Below are 25,126 nucleotides of genomic sequence, written 5' to 3'. Positions count from 1 at the left end.
GAAACTTGTAAAACTTTGATCGTTACTACAACTGTTCACTTTCAAGAAGGAATCGTCCAAGACGGGTTTTTCATGAAGTTTATGCCAGCTAATACGTTGAAATTATTGTCCATCTGGGAAATATCCATTGTCTTTAAGCCAGAAGTAGTAATAAGCGTAGAATGATGTCGAAATGGCATAACGAGCCGAATAAACGCCGCAATGTAACTCACCGACTTTATCTACTGCATTCATGAGACCGACACACCTTCGATTGGATGGTCCTTCTATATAAGCGAAGTGAATAAAGAAAAGCGTATGCGCGACCTACTGTTGCATGAACAGCCTGATACATACTCATAATTATAACCACCGCTAATCAAACGGAGTGAAATGCTGATATTAGACGACATTAAGGTCTCATTGGTATTCGCGTCCTTATTCTCTGAATTACCAACGAGTCGTTCCGCTCGAAACGAATCGGTTCGGGGCGACTCTTATTATGTGTAAAAGAAAATGCTATCTCGATGGTGATGATGGAGATCTCTCTTTTATCTCTTTTAATGTCCACTTTGACATATAGTGAAAGTTTATAACTCCAATCGCTGATAAGTTTGCATTGTCCCAGCGGGTCATTGGTGGCGGACCCTCCCAACTTGATCCATGTCTAGATTATTCTTTCTCTCTCTCTCTCTCAAATATCATGCATGTACACCACGGTTTTGGCAAAATACAATGGCTATAAGATGTATCTTTTAATTTAATGGATCTAGGCCCGTGAAGGTATTCGGGTCGATGCGGTAGCGCTGCATTGGTGGTACTAGTCACTCTATTATAACGAAACCTCGGCTATAACGTCAATAACTGATGGACCAGACTGATTCCCGTAAAGAATAATGTCAATGACCTTGCTTGTGACGGCGATGAAAACCACTTCGAACTCTGATATAACGACACATTTTTCGTAGCTTTTATTTTCAATTTTTTTATGGGGTTTCCCAAAAAAATTCCTAGAATTACAACTCATCTCATGAAGGGAATGTTCGTCAGCTGTTGATGTTCTCTGAATGTTCATAATCTTAACCCTTTATATCCGACATTATAGAATGAGGCCAAGATAACACTATAAAAGTTTTATAAACGTACTTTTCTAAAACTTGAAAAATGCCATCAATAAGATTATTGGTTACATTCTAGAAAATGCAACCTTTTAATATTTTATTGGTAGCATTTTTCAAGTTTTATAAAAGGACTTTTGTCAAACTTTTATAGTGTAATACCCCGTGAAGCACCCTGTATTATTAGACTGCACATTTGTTCCACGCACTTCATGCGTATTTCAATATTTTTTGAAGTCATCAATCGATGAAATTTATTTATGAAAATCCCTTGAAAAACTCAACACACGCACTCTCTATACGTGAATTTCATTGATTGAAAATGAAAAGAATTCCTACGCAGTGACTCTTACCAAATGTCGTCATCGAATTCTCCACCGAATAACTTCTTATAAAAACGCCCTTCACGCCGCAAGAGCTCGTCCTTCTCTTCGTGTGGTTTTCCTGAAGAAGTTCGTAGTAACGGAGAGAAAAAGCACAATGAACGCGTCGTAGGCCACAAAAACAACCGCACGTATTCTCTTACTATTTAGTGAATCGTCGTTCGTAGGTGGTGGGTTGGTTGGGAAATCGAGGAAGGCCGTCATGGGCACACGCGATTCGGACGTGAACCAGTCCAAGTGAGAAGACTCATAATGTTGTGTTTGTTGCAGCAGTATGTGAACGGGGGTTTCCCAGTCCATTAAAACAATGATAATAATAATGAAATAAATATCTTTGACTTTTGAACTGTTTCATCATTTGCGTGATCACTAACCAACCAAATTGTAATCCTCTGTCCTTGTTCCACACAGTCAAGGTCGAAAACTTGCTGCCGTTTCATTTTATTTTCGGGCTCATCGCTGGCTTGTAAATAATGAGTCATCACGCATGACCTGCTCTGCCCAAGATTCGACCATCCTCATGAACATTTCCAACGTAGCCATGATTTTTTACGTTTATTATTTACGGATTTCTCAAATGGTGTTCTGTTTTGGTCATCACGAAATGACTATCTACACTTTTATCGCTAATAAACATGATAATTTTCATTTAAAATGATTGTCTTCGTCATAGATTTCCTCTTAGTTTTCCACGGATTCGTGAGAGCTTTTTCTGGGATTACGGGTTATCGAAATATTTGCCGTTAATAAATGAGGGCCATTTTAACAGTATTATAGGTCCCTGGGAAAAGTGATTTTTCTTAGGAGAGGCCCCTTTTTTGTCTAGCTAGAATTACTTGCCTACTAATTTACATGTATTCTTTCTCTAAGAATGGTAACAATCTCATTCATTGTCATGAAGTTTGGTTAAAAAAGGGGTTTGGTGCTTCTGCAGTTGAGGCATCCAAGGTGAGTCTATGCGTTAAGACAAAACTGACTACCATAAAAACATTAAAATTAGAAAAATATTAACGTTTGTGGGATAGCTTTGTAACTCGGGGCCGTCTCAACAACAACGGGTCCCCGGACCAAGAAATGTGTTGCTTCCCCCCCCCCCTCCCTCCCTCACAGCTGAAAGTATTTACTAACCGATTTCATTCATTCTTATTCTCTAATATCATAGTACCACATTACCGTGAACTGCCCTTGTGGGCAACGTTCAAAGGCTCCACGTTGGAACTACATCAAGTTCAAACAAAATAAATTTAGAAATGGAGTGACTAACCAGACCAGACCAGAATTGAACTTTAAGCCGATCGAATTTTACGCTTCATACATATCAACCACTATACATATAGTACTTTTATTGAATGACACATTTGCATTTAATGGTAAATACGTAACTAAGTTAAGATTAAAAAAAAAAAAAAACATTTAAAGTACGTACCGGCCTCCAAGTATTCAATTTGTCTTCAATACGAACATTTAATTGTTATTTTTACTCTCTATTGAGCCAATCGAGGGCGCTACCTTTCCTAATTGAAATTAAAAATCTTAGATATTGTGGTCATTGTAATTAAATATAATTTTCATTTCATTGTTGATGTCTGATTTATTTGAGAAGCTTAATATATTGATTCTTCATCAGTTTTCAATATACAAACTATGCTAACGTTGTACAATGGCAATTGTACAACGCCACATAGTTGTTGTTTTTTGTAGTTGTAATTTGTTCCCCTCATAATCAGATAGCCTACTTAATCGCTTTAGTATGCTGGAATCATTGATATTTGATTAAACGGGACCGACTGTATTGTAACGTTGCGTGAAAATATTGATATGTTTATATAAAAATATACAAAAAAATATATTTTTTTGTTCCTGACCTTATTCAGGGTTCGGACCCTCGAGCTGCCACGTGTCGAGGAAAGTTGCAGTTCCGCCGATCGAAACTCAACCAAGAGATCAACAAGCAGATGATGATCAGAAATGGTGCCGAGAAGTTATATAGGTGAGATACATTTACACCTATATTCATAAATTAAGGGGGGCAGATATGAACTTTAAATTTTAGGACGTTAAATTTAACTGAGTTATCGTAATCGGCTAAGATAGACGTGTGAGAGATACGTACATATATTTTTTTTTGAATCACAAACACAACACGTCAAAAGATTTGTGAGAAGATGGCAAAAAATGAATCGAGGCTCTATAGTGAAAAAAAAAAACAAAAACTCTTACATGATCAACTCATAACCCGCGGGCCAAATATGGCCTTCGGAGTCATCGGTTATCACATTCTCACTTCAATTAAGTGGCCCTAGGCACATTTTAAAAAGATCACTGAAGTTGTCCTCGGCACGTTCCTAGATCACTAAGCAGCACGCAACGAATTTACAGATCAGTTACGTGACTCACGTTTTAGTTCACTTAAGCAGCCCATGGAACATTTGCAGATCACTTAAGTGGCCCTCAGCACACATTCTCACATCAACTAATTCGCCCGTAGCAGATTTCCAAGATCACGTAAGTGGCCCTCGACCATGGAAGAGCAGGCAGGTCTAGTGCCCCGGACTGGAGAGGGCACACATTTCACCCTTTGACATCTCCAACATTACGGGGGGGGGGGGCGCTTGCCAAAATGCGTGCTTGTCCTAGCTGACCAAGCATTTACTTGCGGCCCTGTCCTCGACACGGTTTCAAACCAATGAAGTGTCCCGCACTCTCCAAAATGTTGAGTACCCTTGTCTTATATGAAATGGTTTTAGATGCGTTGAATGTCAAACAATAGATTTTCTATTTCTTCTGTCGTGGCAGTATTTGAATGCATATTGTCTAAGGTTCTCTAGGTACCATAAAATAGGGGCCTGGAACTCTCATTGTATTTATAATCTGATTCGTTTCGTTATATGTCTGACCTCACACGTTTTTTTTGTAATTGTATATGAATACACATGTGTGACTAGGGGTCCTTTAGATCCCACGATAGGGGGACCCCTATTATTCTTTTTTTCTCCTCCTTGTCACTCGGAAGTTTCACCGGCATGATCACGCCCTCCGGGGCAATGAGCTTGTATCGCGTAAGCGACAGAACCTGGTCATACTCGATCCGTTCTGTTCTCTTTTATAACGGCGATGAGACATTTGAAGGAAGCTACTTAATTATTTTATACGGTGAGCTTTTTTATTTTTTTAACAGCATTTTTTTTTTTTTTTTTTTTACGCAATTCTCGAAATGTGACATTTTGGTGCAGGTGTCTTATGAATTCCAATAACTCTTTAAAACTGACATGGTATACGTATCTTGCAGTGTCGCTTGGCAGGGACCGTAATGCTAGAGATATTGGCGACAAAACAGTACGCCAATTAAGTTATACCAGTAACGAGTAACTGGATTGTTGGCGGATCGAAAAAAGAGAATATTTTAGTGGAAATTTTGAAGAATATAGAGTTGTCAAAAGCTTATTTGGACAGCTGTGAAAACGGCTCCACAAAAGTAGAACTCGTACTACAGCTACGGTCAGTCACCGAAAACAACTCATAAAAATCACTGTACTAACATTATGGCCAAAATGTGCTATTAAATGTAAATATTTTCAGTTACGGTAATAAATACTTTCAAAACTATTAAAAAAAAATATTTTCTTAGTTGCTTGAAAAATATTCCAAAAATTAATGAGAAGAATATATTCAACGTTAATGAAACATATTTTCGGAATTAAAGTGTCAATTATCAAAGAAATATTTTCGAAATAAGTGGAAAATATTTCTAGAACTATTAAAAGAAATATTTAATATATTGTAATGGGAGAAATAATTAGCGGACCGGCGAAAAATAACTAACTAGGAGAAATATAAAAATTACGGTAAGAATGATAAAAATAATTCGTAGACCTGCTGAATCTAAAATTATGTATATTATAGGCTTTATGAATTTGTCGAAATTTCTCACGAACCGTAGGAAGTTACAGTGGACTGGCGTCTGTTCGCGGACCAGTGGTTGAACGCTGTAGTAGTACGTGTGAAAGTTGATTATATACAGGGTCGTCCATAAATTCGTAAATAGTGTAAAAACTCATAAAATTTGAAAGAATAATTGAATGGGGTTTGCAAAAAAGGTGTTCTCACGAATGGGGATTTTTTAAGTTTAGAACAAAAATGAGTTCAAATTTTCGTCGATAAAGGGCACTGAAGAAAATCAAATCCCAGAATTCCAAAGAAATCTCAACCTTCAATTTCTTCTGTTTGCGAAATGTTCGCAAAGCTTCAGCCGGCAATTCGTGTCTAAGGTAAAAACAACTTCACCAATAATGTTTCATATGTCAATGTCATGGCCAGACAGTTCGCGAAGTGGATGGAATCCTTGGCTAATGTCCAATAACAAAACATGATTCGAGGTCATCGCCAAGTTGGCTTATTTTTTCGTGATAATTATGTTCACGTTAGCTATAGCGACTCATGAAACAGCAGTCACGATGCGGTAATCATTTTCCCCCACTTCAAAATTTGACAGAAAAACTAAATATTTTTATAGTTTTTCTCTCAAATTTTTTTCCTTCCATCGCATGGAGCTAATCCAATACAGCTTGTATGTAATAGATACATACTACATACAGCCATGTAAAACACGCTGGCTATTGAAAAAATGGATTTGGGGCATACCGGACCGTCTCATCGAACTTTGGCTAAAGATCTCCGCCCGTTATTTGGTCGCACTTCGGGCCTTTGGCAGTGATATCTTCATCACAAACTTCTGTATGCGTCAGTAACAGAAAAATTCAGAAATGAACTGCTAGTCGTGCACCCTGCATAGGAAAGACTCTCTGCATTTTTCCCAGTGATTTCATTAGCTTTAGTGCAGCTTTCTCTTTCGACAAAAATTTGAACTAAAATTGTTCTGTACTAAAAGAAAAAAAAGTCCTCTTCGCAAGAATAACTTTTTTTTTTGCAAATAACATTCAAATACACCAATTCTTAATTTTTACGAATTTTTTAACTATTTATGAATTCATGAGACACTCTGCATAATGGGAATTTCCTTTGAAGTCATAATTGGCCTGAATAATTGTGAATGGAGAAGTTCTTTGGCTAAAAGGGGATATTTCTTGTGACTTTTCGATTACGACGATAAGATATCGATGAATAATTGATGAGATGAGAATTGCGTCAGTTTCTTCCGTTTCATTTGGTCACGTTGTAGTCATTTTTTTTTTTCGAGGCTCGTGCCATCATCATTCATTAGCGCGCGTTGGCGGACGTTGCCATACGTGATGTTTTTCTTACAAAAAAATAGGAAAGTTCTTATACAACAGGAAACGTTCTGGCGAATCAGTTGCGTAAGCAACGATTATGGTCAACCATATTTATATTTGTACAGCTGCTTCCATTAAAGATTCTTCTTTTCTCCTCCGCGTGTTCCCTTTTGCCGACTTTTGAAATGTTGATTTCACGTTGTGATATTGTATATAGAATTATACTATATAAGAGAGAATCTTCTTAATGTTTCGGGTGGCTGACTGTCACCTTTTTTCCTGAAGTGTCTTTGCGTGTGGGAAGACGTCCATGGGAGAGGCTTCTCTCTTTTATATCTAGGACAAGCAAACCATACATTGCCGAGATAGAGAGTATTGACCTGGCTGTTCGTTCGTCCGAGGACACTTGTCACTTTCAGTTTTTTCCCCATTTTACCCAGTTTACGGTATTTATGAAATGTGGTACTTTCCTTGTGACATGGTGGCTGTCTGTCTTGGGAAAGAAGTTCTTGGGTGATCATGTGCCTCTAAAATTAGTCAAACTCTGTTATGAAGACATTCAAGACACTTGTAAATTTTGTTTGAACCGAGGTTGAGATGTAGTGGGTGTACCATAAATTTATAAACAGTGATTCCTGCAATTTTTACGTTTGAATGCGGTTTTCAAGAAAGTTGTTCTCACGGAGCCTCCCCCCCCCCCCCCTCCGCATGAAAAATAGTTACAAATACTGTCGATAGTACTACGCAAAAGCAAATAATTTCGGATTTGAACTTTTTTTCCAATCTACATATTTTGCGTCCGAAACGTTCCGGTCGGCGATTCGTAGCTGAGGTAAAAGATGAGCTATTAATTGTACACCCTGTATTTTATAGGAGTCTGATTTGCATATTTCTAGTGATTCGCTTTCGTGCATCTTTCAAAAAAAAATCTCCTTCGTAAGAATAGGCCTACTTAATAAATTTTATAAAATTTTTATATCATTTATAAATTATTTTAATAATATTAATTTAAATTCTAATTATTAATTTAATAATATATCAATTATAAATATCATAAATCTTTTAGGTATTTATGGGACACCCTGAAAAATCATGATGTCATGATATTTCACCACAACATAGTCGACGCTCATTGTGAAAACTATTCAATCTCTAGCCCTGATTCTTTTTTTTGTTTCTTTGCAAATTAATGCATGAAATCCGTGGTTTTCACTTACCGAAATTTTGTTTGACATTGATATTGGATCTTCGTACATGTGTGTGTGTGTATGTAATTAATTTTTGTTACAATTTTATTATCATTTTGTTACGCATTTTCACACTGCGACTGCTTATATCGCAACAAAATGAATAATATAATTTCTTATTCCTTCGAAATAGAAGTTTTCTTAAGAAGTTACTTTTTTTTTTAAACTTTCGATACAATGGCATAATACTGTAAAATATTTTCCGTGGACCGATAGGCGTTGTTAGAACCAGAGGTCTGCCCAGACTTTTTTGCAGGGTCCTACTTTTGTGAAAAGTGACATTAATTTTGTAGGCAATGAGTAATTTAGTGGGTAGCGAAATAATCTAATCGATCTATCACAAAAGAAATGAAATTTGGATACACATTATTCTTTTATTTCGTGAAGGGTTAGTTTTTCAGATCCGGAATTTTGTGAAGGACAGATTTTGGCTGGACAGACCCCCTGATAACGAACTTCGACTTTATAAATAATGCACACACACAAAAAAAACCCCACATAAATATTAGGGTGGGAGGGGTGGATATCTTCGTTTGCATCGAAACATATTTTTGAAAATATGAATCTTATGATAATAAGTGAATTTTGGCAATGGATGTATGGATTGAACGGACTTGAGTATCCCTGGAGGATTCTTCCTATGGATAATAAAAAGGGGAAAAATTAATAGCATAGCTGCCAACTTTTGAAAATGAAAATTAGGGAGAGATTTTCGCGCGGACCCGTATTTTATACTAAAACCTCTCCCTAATAAATATAAAAGGGATTTTTCCAAGCACAGAAAATAAAATCCCTACACAAAAATTGAAATTAAATAAAACAGGGATTTCGCACACATGGAAGTTAAACCCTTGGGAATTAAAATCCCTACGCAAAAAACATATGAAACTGGAGGCTAAAACTTAAAAAAAAAATATTGTGTTCAATCAGAAACGATGTGAACAAACATTCTGCGCGAATGACCCCAAAATCATCGGAAGATAAAGGGAAAAAGCGTCAATTTTTGAAGAACACTGACTTTTTATGACGCTTGATGTTTTTTTGATTTCACATGGGTGATGTCAGTTTTTCCACCATGACCAATGTTTATGTCCGTACATATACAAATAGGAAAAAGTCGGCCCTTTTTTCTGGAACGTTTCATGAAAGAAAATTCATCGGGGAATAAGTGTCTTTAAAATTGATTAAATATTTTTTTGCTTATCAGTCTTTTTGTTATCGCACGTACGTATCAACAAAAGAGGAAGTTTTGACCACATGCGCGTCATTATTATCTTCAATTATTATGCAGGACTATTGGCTGCTAAGCTATTTCCCTGCACGATAAGACAAAACTTTTCTTGTTTTCTTGTTACCATCAGAGGGTTTGTAAAACTTCCTTAAAAAGGAATTTCTCACTATTCCCCCATTTACGACGTGTGGCGTCATTTCGAAAGGTGGGGGGACAGAGGCAGAAACTTTTTGCCTCAAAATAAATTCCTTAGGGATTGTTTTAAGAAGCGGAAATTCTTTTTAAATGAAGTAGGGAATTTTTAGGGATAATTAGGGATTTTTTGTGATATTCGTAAAAATTCGGGAGATTTAAGAACTTTTCGGGAGGTCGAGAGATGAAGCTAAAATTCGGGAGATTCCCGGAAAATTTGGGAGACTTGGCAGCTATGTAATAGGGATAAAACATCATATAGTGATTAATTATTATAAACAAAAATTCCTGGGAATTCTAAGAAAATTCTTGCCCCATTTAACATTTTGAAACCTGTAATGTTAAAAAGATACGTCCGTTTTCATACGTCCATTCGATTAAACAGGACATATGGTCATCGTACTTACAAGTGGTCATAATTATCTGCCGATTATTGTTATCAGAAACCCCGAGTTTCGGTGTGGGTGACATTTCGCGGCATGCACTGTAGTTTCATTGTAGATACAATTTGAGAATTTATGGAACTAAGATGAAACACAGTAGAAATTTAATGGCTTTGTATCTTTCTCGATGTTGGGATAAGTTTTAAGTTTCTATTATTGAAGTCATGAATCGTTGTATTATAAAGTGTACTCATGTATTATGTTTTAATAAACCGGGAGTATTTCATCCGGGTTTTAAATGATGTATTTCAGGGCTACAAACAACAAGAAACTCAGAGAAACCGTTGCTTTAGAGCTGAGCTTCGTTAATTCGAACTTACAGCTTCTGAAAGAGCAGTTGGCTGAACTCAACAGTTCTGTCCAAATCTACCAGAACAACAACAAGTAAGCAAACCTGACTATGTTTTATCATTTTTTTAACATGCTGTTGAAATTCGATTCATTTTTTTAACGTTATTCAATGGAAATTTTATCCTCATTAGAAAATCCGTAATGAAGTCAATATTTGCAGACATGAAAAAAATGTCAAAATAGGTAGCTATTTTCTGGATGAAGTTAAAACCAGAACTTTTTTCACTCTCTTCTGTGTTAAACATTCGTATAGCTTCAGCCGTCGATTTGTACCTGAAGCAAAACCATTTCACTGATAGTGCTCTACCCACCAATGCCAACATCACAATGAAGACATTGCGCCTGTGTGTCAGGAACAGAAAATACTCAGAAATGTGCTGTCCAAATTTTAAGCCCGAAGATTCAAAGGGTTCCTAGTACATGTTAAAATATGGTAGGTCCTGAGAGAAGTTCTACTGTGTCTGTGAGTATCCCCACTGGACGCTTGACCGAATATTTTAGCATGTATTCAGATATTTCAAAAGTCTCTTCCATAGGTTCTAAGCTGTCCAAGTGACTGATTGTGAAAAAACATAAATGGGGGCACGTGATGAGCTTTTTTGTTTAATAGAAGCGAAATTGGGGCTTTAATACTATTTACACACGTGCTGTAAACTATTTGTTCGTGTTTATCTATTTTGTTTTTCCCTCTAGTATGTATATACAGTAAGTTCGTATCTTTCTCTTCATTACAGCGCTGTTCAGTCGGTTCCCATGATTCCATTAGGTCTCAAGGAAACAAAAGAAGTTGTGTTCACGGAACCGTTTAAGGTGAGAAATTTCGTTCTGGTTTAGCGCATTTGTGGGTCTTTTTGAGCTTTTGGGAGTTTGTTCAAAAACTTGTACGTGCCATGAGAGACGCGAATACCGTTTGCTCGGAAGATTATCCACTTCTCGTGATAATAAATTATCGCTCCTCTCCGGGCCACAACAAGGTTTTGAAGGTCCATGACATCAAGTGTCGTGTGTGTATTGTATGAATTCGGTATTCCCCAAGGGGATTTTTCTCACGATATTTTTCTCGTGATTGAACAAAAACAACGAGGATTTATCGCCTTGAGGTTGTTGAGTCGACATAATTGATGACCATGGACAAACCGTTTTTTTTAATTATTCTTTGTCTTGTTTTATTATCATGTTTCACAATCAAAGTTTTAAAATTAATCCACTGTCACGGTATATTTATCTCTACCGGAATCGCCGTTGATATTCGTGTCGCATAAGCGGACGTTGGCTGGTATCTATTAATTTCAAGGGTCAGTAGATGGCGGAATTTATTAGATTTCAAGTGCTCAAAGAAATCCTTATATACCATCAATTACAGCGTTGGAATTATTTTCAAGCGAATAAAACTTAAAAATAATAAATCCCTCTAATCCATATTTCATTGCTGAGATATTTTCTCCTTGAAATGTGACTTGAAATGCTACGTCTAAAATGTGTCACATATGCTTTCAGGATTTCATTCTAGAACACTACAGTGAAGACAGCGCCAGTTATGAGAAAGCTATCAAGGATCTGATGGATATACGCCAGGTAGATACATAACCAGAACTTTTTTTAATACACTTTTTAACACTTTTTTTTAATACTTAATACAGTCGACGCCGATTGTTAAAATCACGGACAATGTTATCATTGAAGTATTGCTTTCACTTTTGCATAGAACGGAACAGACTAATACCATACCATGGAGGAAAAATTGTTTTGTCATTTGGGGCATTCGGTTTAAAAAAAATTATTGCAATTCGTAAAACACATTCAAACTCCTCTAATGGCTGAATAATAAACGCAGGATTTTATCTTATATATTCGGTTTTAGAATATATAGCACAATTATACATTAATTATACAATTATAGTATAATTATATGCGTATTGTATTATATTATAAATTATAATACATAACAATATGAAAAAAGAAAATGGCAAAATTGTGTGAACATTTTGCAATCAGTTATGTGGAAAAGAAAAACTGTTGTATGTCCCAAACGGGACGCATAGTCACCAGATTTGCTTTTGGATTTATTTCGGATATAGTTATCAGTCAATTATTTGTGCACTGTAATGAGTATTATGTTTTTCATACATCAAAAATTTGTTAATTGTTAAAATCTTATGCTCATTTATACCCATAACGATGAAATTTTGTGATTGTATCTTCAAGGCCGTTCGGACTCCGACCCGCGATGCTTCTGGCGTCCAACTGCTTTTCGAATATTACAACCTGTTGTGGTTCGTCGATAGGAGGTTTTTCTCGCCGTATCGAAGTCTAGGCATTCATTTCGAATGGTGAGTATCCCCCCCCGACCCCTTATCAAGGTATACGATATATTTTCCTTAATCGATTTCTTTTCTAAATTACTGTAATTAAAAATCATTTTCTTGAATTTTCACAGGTTCGATTCTCTGACTGGTGTCCCAAGCGTACAGAAGACCATAGCATTCGAGAAAGCGTCCGTCCTATTCAACATTGCCGCTCTGCATACTCAGATCGCTGCCAAACAGGTAAGCTCAATTTTTACCCTGCAAAATAGCATAATGAGCCCTAATAGCCATAATTAGTGACAATTGTTGAATAACCCCCCACCAATGCTACGAGGGCCGGGTGTGCCCATGCGAAGAGTGTTAGAGTGCGGGCCTCTTCATTCTCAATTGAAAACGCGTTGCGAGCCACCTAAGTGATCTGCAACAGCGCCGCGGTTCACTGAACTGAAAATGTGTCGCGGGTTACTAAAGTGATTCATGAATGTGCCGCGGAACGCTCGAGTGACCTAAATCAGTGTGTCGCTTGGGTGATCTGGAACAGTACCGCGGGTCATAATCTATTCATGTGCCGCGGAACTCTTAAGTGATCTGTGTCGCGGATAACTTAAGCCTTTGAACTACGAATTAGAAAAAAAAATTGACTCCATTTTATCATGAAATAAACTAAAAATGTTACAAAGGCAAATTTAACATTTTGATTTGTTTTTTATTTAATGGTTTTCGGGCCATAGGCCTATATGTGAGTCGTGGTCATTGGTGGGATACATATGTCTCAGTCCTATTCAATGGTATGATGGATATCCCGGTAATAGTCAAAGTTTTAGATAATTTGTAAATATGCCTCGGGGTGTCTTAAGTGGTCTGGAAATGTGCCGCGGGCCACTTAAGCGATGTACAATAGCACCACGATCATTCAAGTGATCTGAAAAGGTGCCGCCTAGTTTTTTAATATACTAGAAAAGTTTGAGATTGCGTGTCACACCAGATGACCCCGAGGGTCACGCGTTGAGCATGTATAGCCTATGTCGTGATATAGCCCTGTTTGCGTATTTTCGAGTGTTCTCGATTCTAACATCACATTTGTTTTTCGGAAAGGATCGCTCACCTTCTGGTGATGGAGTTGAAGCTGCAGTGGACAATTTTCTGAGAGCTGCCGGTACATTCCGTTACATCAAGGATCATTTCAGTAACGCTCCGAGTATGGACTTGTCTGCGGAAACTCTTCAGGTTCTCACTGACTTGATGCTTGTGAGTTGTTGAATTTGAATGTACCTTCCTTTTTAAATATTTCCATTGATTAAATCAAGTTTTTAACTCTTCATTCTCATTTTAGTCCCCAATATATTTTTTTTTCGAGGGGATGGTGAAGCTTTTTTGCAAAAATTAAATTTTTATAATTTTAATTTTTGGACTGTAATTTGAAATTATTTTGTTTGATAACGTAGGCACAAGCGAGGGAATGCCTGTTCGAAAAGCTATCATCCGGTGCCGAAAAGCTTGGTATTATGACATGTCTGGAAGTTTCTCAGGAAGCTATGGAGGTGAGATTCTTATTCTGCTGCAAGTACAATGCAGTATTGGTTCCCAACCTCTATATACTTAGGAGCATACGTGTGATTTTTCGTGAGAGTTCTAACATAAATATTGTCCAGGATTTTCTACCTTAACTGTAACACATCAACTCTGGAATCTAGAAAAACGACGAACATGTACACGATAAAAATAAATGACTTCAAGATATCTGACAACTCAATGATACAGAAAACTTGAAATAAAAAAATGTATGGTTATTTTTCTCTCATTTATATTTTTGACAATATTCAGTCAAATTTAAATTATAACGAGATCAGAGCTGGACAAATTTAATATCCTACATACCCAGGGCAAATGGGTATGTAAATTGAAATGTAATTGAAAATGTAAAGTATTCGGCATAAGTCAGGGAAATATTCTGCGAAGGGAAAGAAACTTGAAAAAAAACAAATTCTCGGAATTTGAAAGGTTAGGATTTTGAATTGCATTTTTTCCGGAGTTTTTGTCACGGAAATGATTAAGCACATTTTGTTGGCAACCCTGTACTACTACGCAAATGTAGAGGAAAGGTGACATCAGATAGCCCATATATGGAGACTTACATGCGATAGCATTACCGAATTTATTCATGAAAATTGATCATCGATTACGTAACCGGTGACGTCACCTCATTCATAACGTTGTTCATTTAAAAAATATTTTTCTTCCAAATTTGGAAGAACTCCACGTGACGTAACTGTGACATGGCCAATTAAGTCTTAAAGAGCTGCATTTATGTCAAATAACCGACAGGGATGGAAGGAGAAGTTTCCTAGTCAGTTAATCGATCGTATGCCAAAAAAACTCTATTTTATTTTTTCACACACAAAAAAATTACATTAATATGATAACATGAATGAAATATGATAGAAAAACTATTTGGGAGAGTTTTAAATTAATGGGGTGTGCCTACTCTGAGTGACTCTCAACGGGTGTCACACCATAGGTTGTTGTAAGTCTTGATATCGATCATCGGTATCGCAAACGTTATGGGAATCTCGAGACTGGTTTTTTTTTATCTATTTTCAATCGAAAAATATATGATGTCGGCGAAATCACGATTTTTCTTGTCTATTCGTACAGCTGTCGGAAGTGTACAGAGAGTTGCACAGCACGATGTCGTCGAGAGCCATCAAGAGCTACGTCCCTTTTTCATGGATCAGCTTGATGCTCGTCAAGTCCGAGCATTACAAGGCATTGGCCCATTACCACGTAGCCGTTGGTCTCCTCGAACACACAGGTAGGTATCTCGATGGCCATTTGATGACTTTTCGTTTCCAATCCAATGATTTCACAGACAAAAGAAAACTTTAAATTTTTCAATTTTTTCCGGACATTTTGTAGGTGAACTCGATGCCGATGCCGCTTCTTATCTGAACTGCATACATGGTCCAGATGTGGACAGCGGTACTTGCATAGACATCAGAGTGCCGACGAATCAGGAAGAGAAGAGACAACTCGGTCAGTGTTTAATTTTATTTATTTTATTTGTGTGTGTGTGTGTGTGTCTCTCTCTCTCCAAACCACGAATTATGATTTACGGAACATTCACTGCCAAAATTTCACCGACAACAAAATTCATCGACGGAAAATTCACGTTCAACAGTTCGACACGAGTGAGTGAGCTAGTGATTGCGCGAGCTTTTTTTTAACATGTTGACTGATGAGGTTTTCTCCTACCAGTAAAGAGAAAAAATGTTCAGTCGTGGGTTATGACATTGTTTTTACGTCAATGATTATGATTCTTGTACACTGTTGAATACCATTTCTGCAAAGTAGTCCAGTTTGAATTCCTTATAAAATTGTCTGATTGAGCGAGTAAGTGAGCGACCAATGACTGAGTAAGTGACACGAATGAGTGATTGAGTAAGTTAATGAGTGAAAGAGTGAGTGACATAGTGAGTAAATGAGTGAGTCAGTGAATGACGGAGTGATGAGTGAGTGGATAACGGGCGCGTTCGATAAGATTATCACCTAAAGTACCGAAAGGATGTGTATAGGTGTCGTGAGTTCAATAACCGGTTCGTCCTGAAATTTCCTGACGTGAGGGTTCCCAGACAACAGTAAAAATAACATGGCCAGAGAAAAGAATGCTGCTTCAGGAATCCCTACACTGAGTGGTTAGTGCACAAACCTCTCAGTGAGTATAAAAAAAGCTGCCGTTCGGAATTGGCAATAAATTTTAGGTCTCGGTCTAATTAGCCTTCGTGAGCAGAAAATGACCTGGCGCAACAAATATGATCAAAGTGATTAGTGAGTGACCGACTTGAAGAGTTCGTGAACTCTCTCATCTCCTTACTTGTGTCAAACTATTGTCGGTGAATTTTCTCAGCGATGAATAGTGCCGCCTTAACGCATGTGTCCACTAGGACACGGCCCGGCGTTCTCAAATCAAAAGGTGGCCTTACGGTAAGATATCTGCGCAAAATTTTCGAGACATGTAAATCGGTTAGCAGAGGCATTTACAGTCGGGAGGGAGGGGGGGGGGGGGGCTCGGAAAAATCGGATTGCCACGATATTCTAAAGACGGCCCAGGTGATGAATGTTCCTTTAGGTGAATTTTCCGGACATGGAATTATATAAACACAATGGTAACATTGAATTTTTTTTTTTGCATTTCAGGCAAAGCGCATTTCAGAGAGGCTTTGCTTTTGCACGAGGAATCGATGAGGCTGCACAGGATGTGTCGCCAGCTCAGACAGATGGACACTTTGGCCTCGACGCTCCGCACGGTGCACGATCGGTGTCTTGACCGATACTCTGCACTGGAACAAGAGGATGACTTCCAAGAGGTTTTAGATGCACCGCCCATACTTCGTGAGTGATTTCTTGTCGATCACATTGTGGAATTTGTGCATAAATATGCGTCATAAACATTTCAATTGTGTTTAATGCAGAATAATAATTTTGAAAAAAAAAATAATTTAATAATAACAGACTTTTCTCTTTAATAGCGGCTACAAAATACCAATTGACTTTGACTGCACCAGACTTCTCTCAATACCCTGTCCAGGATCTATTCCGAGAACTGGTATGTGTTCAGAATTTATATATTACGAAGTGTCTGTGATAAGCTTGTAGTGCATACCTAATTATAGCACTATTATGATCGAAAATGTAAATTTACTTTGGGGGATTACGTGGGGTTATCCAAAGATTTCGGCTTAGGGTCCAGGATGTGGTGACAATTAACATGGCAATCATCTAATTAAATATAACAATTGAGATTTCCAATGACTTTCAAAAGACACGTTTTATCAAAATTTCTTGGGTTCTATTTGGCTATAATACAATACGTATTTCATTGGTGTCACTGTATAGTCAGATGTTACAATCGGCTATTTTGACAGGCAAGCAGCTTGTTTATTTCTGAAGGTAATTGCACAATACTTATGCTCATCAAAAGTATCAGAGGCAGAAATGTGAGTTTGTCGCTCTTCCCACGTTATAATTTAGTACTGCTGATCAACAATTGCCTAAATTTGACCCTCTAAGCTATAGCCCTTTCTATATAAATATAAACTATACCCCCCTCCTTCTCTAAATACGCCACTGCAAGGAACTATTCGGCATGTGCTTGTTCAGACAGAGGTCATAGTATTTCAGTTTGTGGTGATATTTGTCAGAGAACGGTTCAGAAGTTGAGGATACATCATCCAAAAAGCAATCGGTCCTCAACCTTTTATAGACGCTGTAGCCATCGCGCAACTCTCATCGCAAGGATCCTGGTTCGAATCATCCTGCTTTCTGTGGGTCCCAAATTTGAGGCGCGACTGTGAGCCAATCTCCCATAGAGGCTTACCCCAACGGTACAAATATTCAATCACTACACTACATTCACAATTTAAAAAAAAAATCATATATGGTAGCACTGAAAAATCAGGCACAACACTAGATCCGCTCTCAGACAGTTACGCACACTTTAAAAGAAAGACATTTTTTCTGGATATTATGCCGAGTTGAACTTGGAATCAAATCATTTAGTCTCCGCCCGGAATCGAATCCAGTCTTCTTGCAATTCGGGCACGCGAGCTATCCATATATCCCACTGGAGACCCCTGTAATTACGCATAGTGGCGTAATGCGTTAAAGTAGGTACGCCTCAAAAAGTTTGACTTTTTTGATTTGCTTCGAATCCTAAAAAATCCCAACTCACCTACAGTGCATTTCATGTGTAGTAATTTCTCATTCTGTCTATATTACATGCGCGAACTGAGCAAATCCCACGAGTAATATGAACTCTCGTCTAAGTGTTTGTTGAGTCATTGCTGATTTTTGATTGTTTCAAGACGATAATCTCATTGGTCTGATTTGTATTTTTCTCTCATTACAGGGACCACTTTCAGTGTTTTCGGCGAGACAGGAGTGGACAGTGGCCCGCGTTATTGTCTTGACAAAGAAACGTAGCCTAGAAGCCAGTGATTCTGGAGACTCGTTTTCATCGGACAGCTCAGCAGTGACGACGTCATCAGAGGAAGACGAAGAGAAATCTCAACAGAGTTGCTTCGGTTTCAGTGTCAGAGGCGATGCACCAGTCATGGTTGCCGGAGTTGATTCGGGAGGCAAGGCCAAGGTGAGTGGTCATTTCCGATCGAATAACGTAAAATGTTATTGTTGGGTTGCTCTATAACATACATGCTCAACCCATGGCCCGCCGGCCAAATGCGAGCCGATCTCTCCGTTAAAAAGGCTCGTCATTGAGAGCGCCAGGCCTAAAACGATAAAATATTCAGGCATTACACTTCACTCATAGTTTGGAAAATCGATAGTAGCACTTAAACTTCACGCAAAATACTAAATTACCCTTTGTGACAGACCGGGGTTGTGCTCGGTAAGAAAGAATAGAAGCGCCAAATGTGGCTCTCGAAGCCATCTGATGCCCGTGACCTCAAACATAATTTTGTAACGCCAGTTTCAGGTCCCTCAAGTGGCCCGCTGCACATTTACAGCTCACTTAAGTGACACTTGACATATTTACGGATCACTTGAGTGACCCGAGACACAGCTCCAGAGCACTTGAGCGGTCTGCGGCACATTTGCAGATCATTTAAGTGAACGGCGACGTTGTCCCAGATTACTTAAGCGGCCCTAGATATGTTTTCGAACCAATTAAGTGACCCGCACTTTCCCATAGGGTGAGCACCCATGCTTTATGCGAGTTGTTTATTTCACGAACCTAATTATCTTTACATGCAATTACAGTTGGCAGGGATCAAGGAAGGTGACTTCATCGTCGCAATCGGAGAACAGGACGCCAAATGGATGGGACACGAAGAAGCCGTCCGTTTGATACTAGACGCTGGTCAAGAGCTCAACCTGAAAGTGGTCACGCCGATCGAGAGAAGCTGCCTGCGTTTCAAGTCCTCTGGAAATGCTTCCTCCTCCTCCTCTTCGGGGTACTCGTCGTCCACGCTCAGCTCTTCGTCGTCGTCGTCGATGAACGGTCACTTCAGGTCGTCGTCGTCGTCTACGAGCGACATCGCTCTGCGCAAAGACAGGAGCCTACGAAGACTCACCTGGAACTTTTTCCGTAGAAGCAGCAGCAGTAGTAACACTAGCAGCCCGTCAAAGAACAGGAACAGCGAGGAGAGGTATTTCTCGTTGCCACCAAACGAGAACATTCTGCTGCGATGAGACGAGTATACAGTACAGTTCAGTGTCATCAGTACCAACCGTGAAGAAGTCAATATCCCGGAGGTGTGTCAAACTTCCCAGCGGGCCCATTTGCCTAAGAGAAGCAGTAGGTTGAAGATCTTGTCTGAAGCATTCCGGGCGGCAGCAACAATGTTTTTCCTTCGAACTGTCAATTCCTGTTGCAGTATACTGAAGATATCAATTGCGGTCTTTCACTGGAGTGGTGTTCACTAGGGTGGTCGTTCACTGGAAGCTACAACGAGCGATAGCAAGTCAGTCACGTGTATGCGCGGGACTGCTATAGCTGTCTTGCGTATACACGTGACTTGTTTTTCGCAAGGCCTGTCGTCTACTGGAAGCTACTACGAGCGAGAACAAGTCGCGTGCATGCGCAAGACCGCTATAGTAGTGCTGCGTATTATCGCGACGTATTCCGGGACTTGTTATAGCACCTAGTAGCTTTCGGTGAATAACCAGCCTAAAGAGGTTCACCGATATTCGGTGGTGGTGCAGTTCTCCTGATTCTAACATGTTAATTTGAAGCCTAATTTCAGAATTTTCCATCTCCGTTTCCACTAAGAAAATCGGACTTGTAGCTGTATATAAGTTCTAGCATCTGCATTATTGCAATAATAAGCATATTGTCGTGATCTTACAAAAAATGGTCAATTAAATATCTCATCATTGGTGCCACTATTCAAAAAGCCGCGGTATATGTACAAAATCATCCCGAAATTCGATTGAAGATTAAGAAGAAATGTGCAGGCTGTATTTTATAAATTTGGCTGCATTCTATACTTTCAGCTGTTTTTAATTGTTTATCGAAATTAGTATTATTGTTTTCAGTATTATGTAATAAATGAGTTGTATTGTTAAGAGTTTCTTACGATTTAGCTCGTTCTTTAGGTAGTAATTATTGAATCTTTTTGTCACTGGTAAACCTAGAGATTCGTTATGAGACTATAAATCGGAGGGACCCACGGAAAAAATTATATGATCTGGGGTAGTGTTTCTTGGCCTGGACGTATGAACCTCCCTCCCCCCCCCCCTTTTGTGGTCCTGGGGGGAGCATATACATAGAGCAGTGGAATAAAAGTTCAGATGTGAAGAAATGAAGCTCTTTTTGTAACAAATGAGTAATACCAGAGTCTAAAGAGCAATGTTTTTTAACCCTTTTGCACCCATGGCGTCCTTCGGACAATATTTTTGTTCTCGTGGCCTCGTCAGGTCCGCATTCTTCATCCAGTAGCGAGATAATTTCTAGTTACTTTCATTTTTTGGTCAAATTTATAATTTAAAAAAAATTTAAACAAGATTATTCTCCAGACCCCTTTAGGATATATTTGAGTGAGGGGTTGTTCTCTATGTTCAGGGCGTCCTCAAACTCAATAACCACAACATCAGATCTCTATGTAGCTTTTCCTATGGGCATGAGGCCCCAGCTTGGCCATTATAGCAGCATCAGGGGGGAGGGGGGGGGGGGTCAGAATAATTCACATATTTAAAAAAAAAAAATCAAAAACATGTTATGATGTAATCTTTTCACGTGGAGGAGCACATGCGTTAAGACGGCCCTGGTTCTGGAGACAATTCAATTCAGCGGGATTGTGAAAATAGTCACACTTATTCCCACCACATTTCACTTGAGTGATTCATTTCGTCGCATTTGACTTTTTCATAGCTCTCTGTGGCCCCTTTTGCCATGACCCCCCCCCCCCAAAGGTGGGGCTGGCAGAGCTCGAGTATAGTTGTCTGTCGAGTATAGAGTCTCCCATAGTTGTTTTTATTTTCACGCTATAAATTCACAATAGAAGGGACCGTGAAGATCCCAGCCTAGGGCGGGGCATACCTTTAGCCACCATTCACGGCTCCTTTCCGCTTGATTTTCATCCGAGCCTCTCCGATTATCCCAGTACCGCAAGGATATATGGCAGATTGAGAATTGGTAACCCCCGCCAGAAACCGTACCTGAAAGGATAACTGACAACGTAAATACGTTTTAAGGCCGCATATAAACTTAGAACACAATTTCCTGCAGGTACCGATTCGTTGGAAATTCTGTAGAGGAATGTGTAGAAGGTGCATGTACGGTCAATAGTAATGGTTTATTTCATGGTCATGCGAGTTGCATAGAATTCCATTTAGAAACGCTATTACTGTGGTGCATCTTGGCCGTCCAGGAGTTTACCACGATTATCTTATTCACAACCCCGTAGGCTGCTGTGATAACCCCCTTTTGTAGTTCCTAACTTCCAGGAGAAAATGCAATGCCATTTCTCCGTCAAGTCTCGCCAAAGACAGCAGTAGGCCTACAACGGTACAAATATTCATTGCACTTCACTCACAATTTGAAATATAGATGACAGCACTGAAAAATCAGACGCAACGCTAGGTGGGCATACTTTGTTCCAGACTCCGCCACGAAGCTGGCTGGAAGAGATCCCGTTATCGAGATAAGTCCGGTGGCAGAGTACAGCGGCCTCTTTGTAGGGCCGTACGCAGGCTCTACCTTTGAGGGGGGGAGCACAGAGAAATTTCAAGTTGCCAACCTTCAAAAGTATTATTGAGTAAACAGAAAAATTAATAAAATATCTTTTAAGAGGAATTTTCTTTCGATAATTTTAATTTTTTTCACAAAAAATGTTCGAGGAAAAAAATCTACAATTTTTGGTTTAGGGGTGGTGTGGGAGGCACTCCCCTTCCCCCCTCTGAACGAACTTAGTGATTGTGAACAGCGGTACCGATGACAAACTGGAGCAAGAAAATTTGTACCAGTACTCCATTGACCCTTTTCGGTCCTGAGGTTTTTTGGTACTCCATTGTGTACTTGATGGTTCGTACTTTATAGAGTCCCCCGTAAACACGAGCTTATGGGTATTTGTGAGAAGCCGAATTTTTACAGGAACCTTCTTGTAATCGTAAGGTACCGTTTTTTCCCGATGTCCATTCCAACTCGATACGGAGATCGCTATGGATCAAAAGGGTAAAAATATCCAACCTGCCATTAGATCGATCGGTATTGAGAAAATTTTCCAGCACAAAAGTATATTTTTTCTATAATTATAGAGAAATGTTGAAAAATTGGAAATTACGAGAAATAATGGAAAATTGAGAAAGAGCGCCTGCACGCACCCTGGATGACATTGTCCCAAATTCACGCAACAGATGGCGCCACGTTTCTGCCGAAAAAAGAAACCCAAAGCTTAATATTTTTCCCCGACTGAAATAGAACCGTTATATATGTGCTGGGGATTTAATAAATCCGGTTATTATATGCATAGTTACCAAGCATTTTTTATAAGTTAAATAAATTTGTTTTTCACATTTATCGGTGATTATGTTTAATCCCCAGCTCGAATTGCAGTCTAGGACAGCGGTTCTCAACCTTTTTTTGACTCGCGGAGCCCTTTTAAGTAAAAAAAATTCTATGGCGGAGCCCCGTAGGCCAACTTTTTAATTATTCATCAAAGTTACCGATTTCTTTTTACTATTAAAAATATATTTTTTTTAATTTTCCTCGAGCGGCCGCGGAGCCCCTAGAGTGCACAAGGAGCCCCAAGGGCTCCGCGGAGCACCGGTCGAGAACCGCTGGTCTAGGATAATGGATTCGATCAGTGATGTTGCTTATGTTTAAAAATGTTGATAAATGGAAAGAAACATTTCCTTTTCGGCATAATAGGAATTCACCTTAAATGAAAACGATTAAAAACGTGTTTTTAACTTTAAATATTTTACCGGTAAAATTTTAATATTTCTGTGTTTGCTCGTTTTAATAGTTATGAATAGAGCCCGGATATTATAGGCACTAAAACGGCGTTTCTCAACCTATGATCCGTGCACCAGAGGTGGTCCGCGGGCAGTTTTGGTAAAATTATTTACCCGTTGCAATTGATATTAGTTATACCTATGGGCTCGAATAAAACTATACCTTCATACTAAGGTTCACCATACATCATCGAAGAGAATGCAAGAAATTGCTATATTAAATAAGGAATATTACTATTTTTTGCTCTATAAATGCTCTATTGCTTTAAATGCAATTTACTAAAATTGCCGAAGGGTGGAAATAAAGGGCTCATGCAAATATCAGATAACACGAAAATAAACAGTTTCACAACAAAAAATGTTCAAATGATCTGATGACCATAATTCATGGAGAAAAAAATACCATAAACGTAAAATACTGGACATCAAGCAACTGTCATCAAAAAAATTCCAAAAGTAGGCACAATCGCCGATCGCAATTGCTTGAATCAGCATTGAGTGTTGTTTGTATCCTATTTTCTGTATGGGGAATAAGTTACCCCCCACCAGGGTCGTCTTAAGAGCATCGTGGGGCCTCGGGCCAACGATTCTTCTGAGGCCCTACCTTGTAAATTCTAGAAAATTTCAACCAGATCTCATTTTTGTTACCCCCCCCCCCCCTCTTCTCTTGAGGCTCCCGGGTGGGCCCATGCGTTAAGACGGCACTGCACCCCACACTTCAGTACACGGCATCTGCTGTCGATAAGCAAACAGTAGTATTCTCGAAATGGCGATTCCGGTTTTCTTCTTCCGGAGCTGTTTTCCGACTGTCTTTTTCGTTATCCTGGGACAAGTTGAGCCATGGTTAGAATAGCATCTGCCCTGCTTGAAGGCACCTTGGATTAGTCTGGGAATTTCGAGGGCGTTGGTTAAAGTGTATAAAACTGTGTGAGAAAAAAGACGCACAAACACTCCTACCAATGAAGAGATATATGATTTAGATTTTTTTTTTAATTCCCCGGAAAAAAAAGGATTCTAGAAACATAAGAAGGAGGACAAGAGAACGCTCCAAACACCAAAAAGGAGGACGGTTGGTAACCATATCTGTAATAATCACCTACCAATATTCTATGGTGTTCGTGGCGCCATCTTCTTGTAACAGTAAGTGAATTAGATGTTGCAATTGTTTTTTTTTTTTTGTCTTTTTGTGCTTACGCAATAGAGAGAACTAACTCTATGTGAGTTACCTCTCTTACGGTCAAACGGTATTTCAGCGGAACTGCAGTTTCTTCAACCTATATCAGTTCGCCTGCCGTCTTTTCCAGGGTCTTCATCAACCCTCGTCCAAAATTCAGACCCTTTCTACTATCAAATTGAATCGAAACTAAATTTATTAAATAAAAATTTTATAAATAAGATCGATTTCTTTAAACCTGTCTGAATTCAATGTGAAAAATAAGTCTGGGACGAACCCCTACAATATCTACGCACCTGACACATCACCCTGTATCCGCGCCTACCATGGGCTACAGTTCAGTGAAGAGGAAGTTTCCCTCTTGTAGGAGAGTTATGGAATGCATGGCCACATGGGTCTCCGATAGGGTCACCAGAAGAAGGATACAGGTCCTTCTTTCTGATGTCATTTCAAGCTTCCTCCTACGTATTAGAAAAATCGCTGTTTTGCCCTCCTTATCA

General features: G+C 38.8%; 1 protein-coding gene across 3 annotated transcripts in view; it reads left to right on the top strand.

Moving 5' to 3' along the window:
- LOC149064467 (rhophilin-1-like) overlaps nt 1-20,563 on the top strand; it is a 77,023-nt gene extending 56,460 nt beyond the window's left edge. For all 3 annotated transcript variants that reach the window (XM_089254591.1, XM_089254592.1, XM_089254590.1), the window contains exons 2-15: nt 3,355-3,470; nt 10,077-10,208; nt 10,910-10,985; nt 11,673-11,750; nt 12,381-12,505; nt 12,613-12,721; nt 13,577-13,729; nt 13,927-14,022; nt 15,137-15,293; nt 15,398-15,514; nt 16,676-16,870; nt 17,008-17,084; nt 18,387-18,626; nt 19,256-20,563. In XM_089254591.1, the coding sequence (XP_089110717.1) occupies nt 3,355-3,470; nt 10,077-10,208; nt 10,910-10,985; nt 11,673-11,750; nt 12,381-12,505; nt 12,613-12,721; nt 13,577-13,729; nt 13,927-14,022; nt 15,137-15,293; nt 15,398-15,514; nt 16,676-16,870; nt 17,008-17,084; nt 18,387-18,626; nt 19,256-19,687 (2,103 nt within the window). In that variant the 3' untranslated portion in view covers nt 19,688-20,563. The remainder of the gene's footprint in view (nt 1-3,354; nt 3,471-10,076; nt 10,209-10,909; nt 10,986-11,672; nt 11,751-12,380; nt 12,506-12,612; nt 12,722-13,576; nt 13,730-13,926; nt 14,023-15,136; nt 15,294-15,397; nt 15,515-16,675; nt 16,871-17,007; nt 17,085-18,386; nt 18,627-19,255) is intronic.
- The last annotated feature ends 4,563 nt before the right edge of the window (nt 20,564-25,126 follow it).

The sequence above is a fragment of the Pholcus phalangioides genome, unplaced genomic scaffold, assembly GCF_987345545.1.
Source record: "Pholcus phalangioides strain wild (caught in Gottingen) unplaced genomic scaffold, Ppha-v1.0 ptg000042l_1, whole genome shotgun sequence".
Classification (NCBI taxonomy): domain Eukaryota; kingdom Metazoa; phylum Arthropoda; class Arachnida; order Araneae; family Pholcidae; genus Pholcus; species Pholcus phalangioides.
The sequence above is the reverse complement of the archived record's forward strand: the minus strand, read 5'-3'. Positions and strand labels throughout refer to the sequence as shown.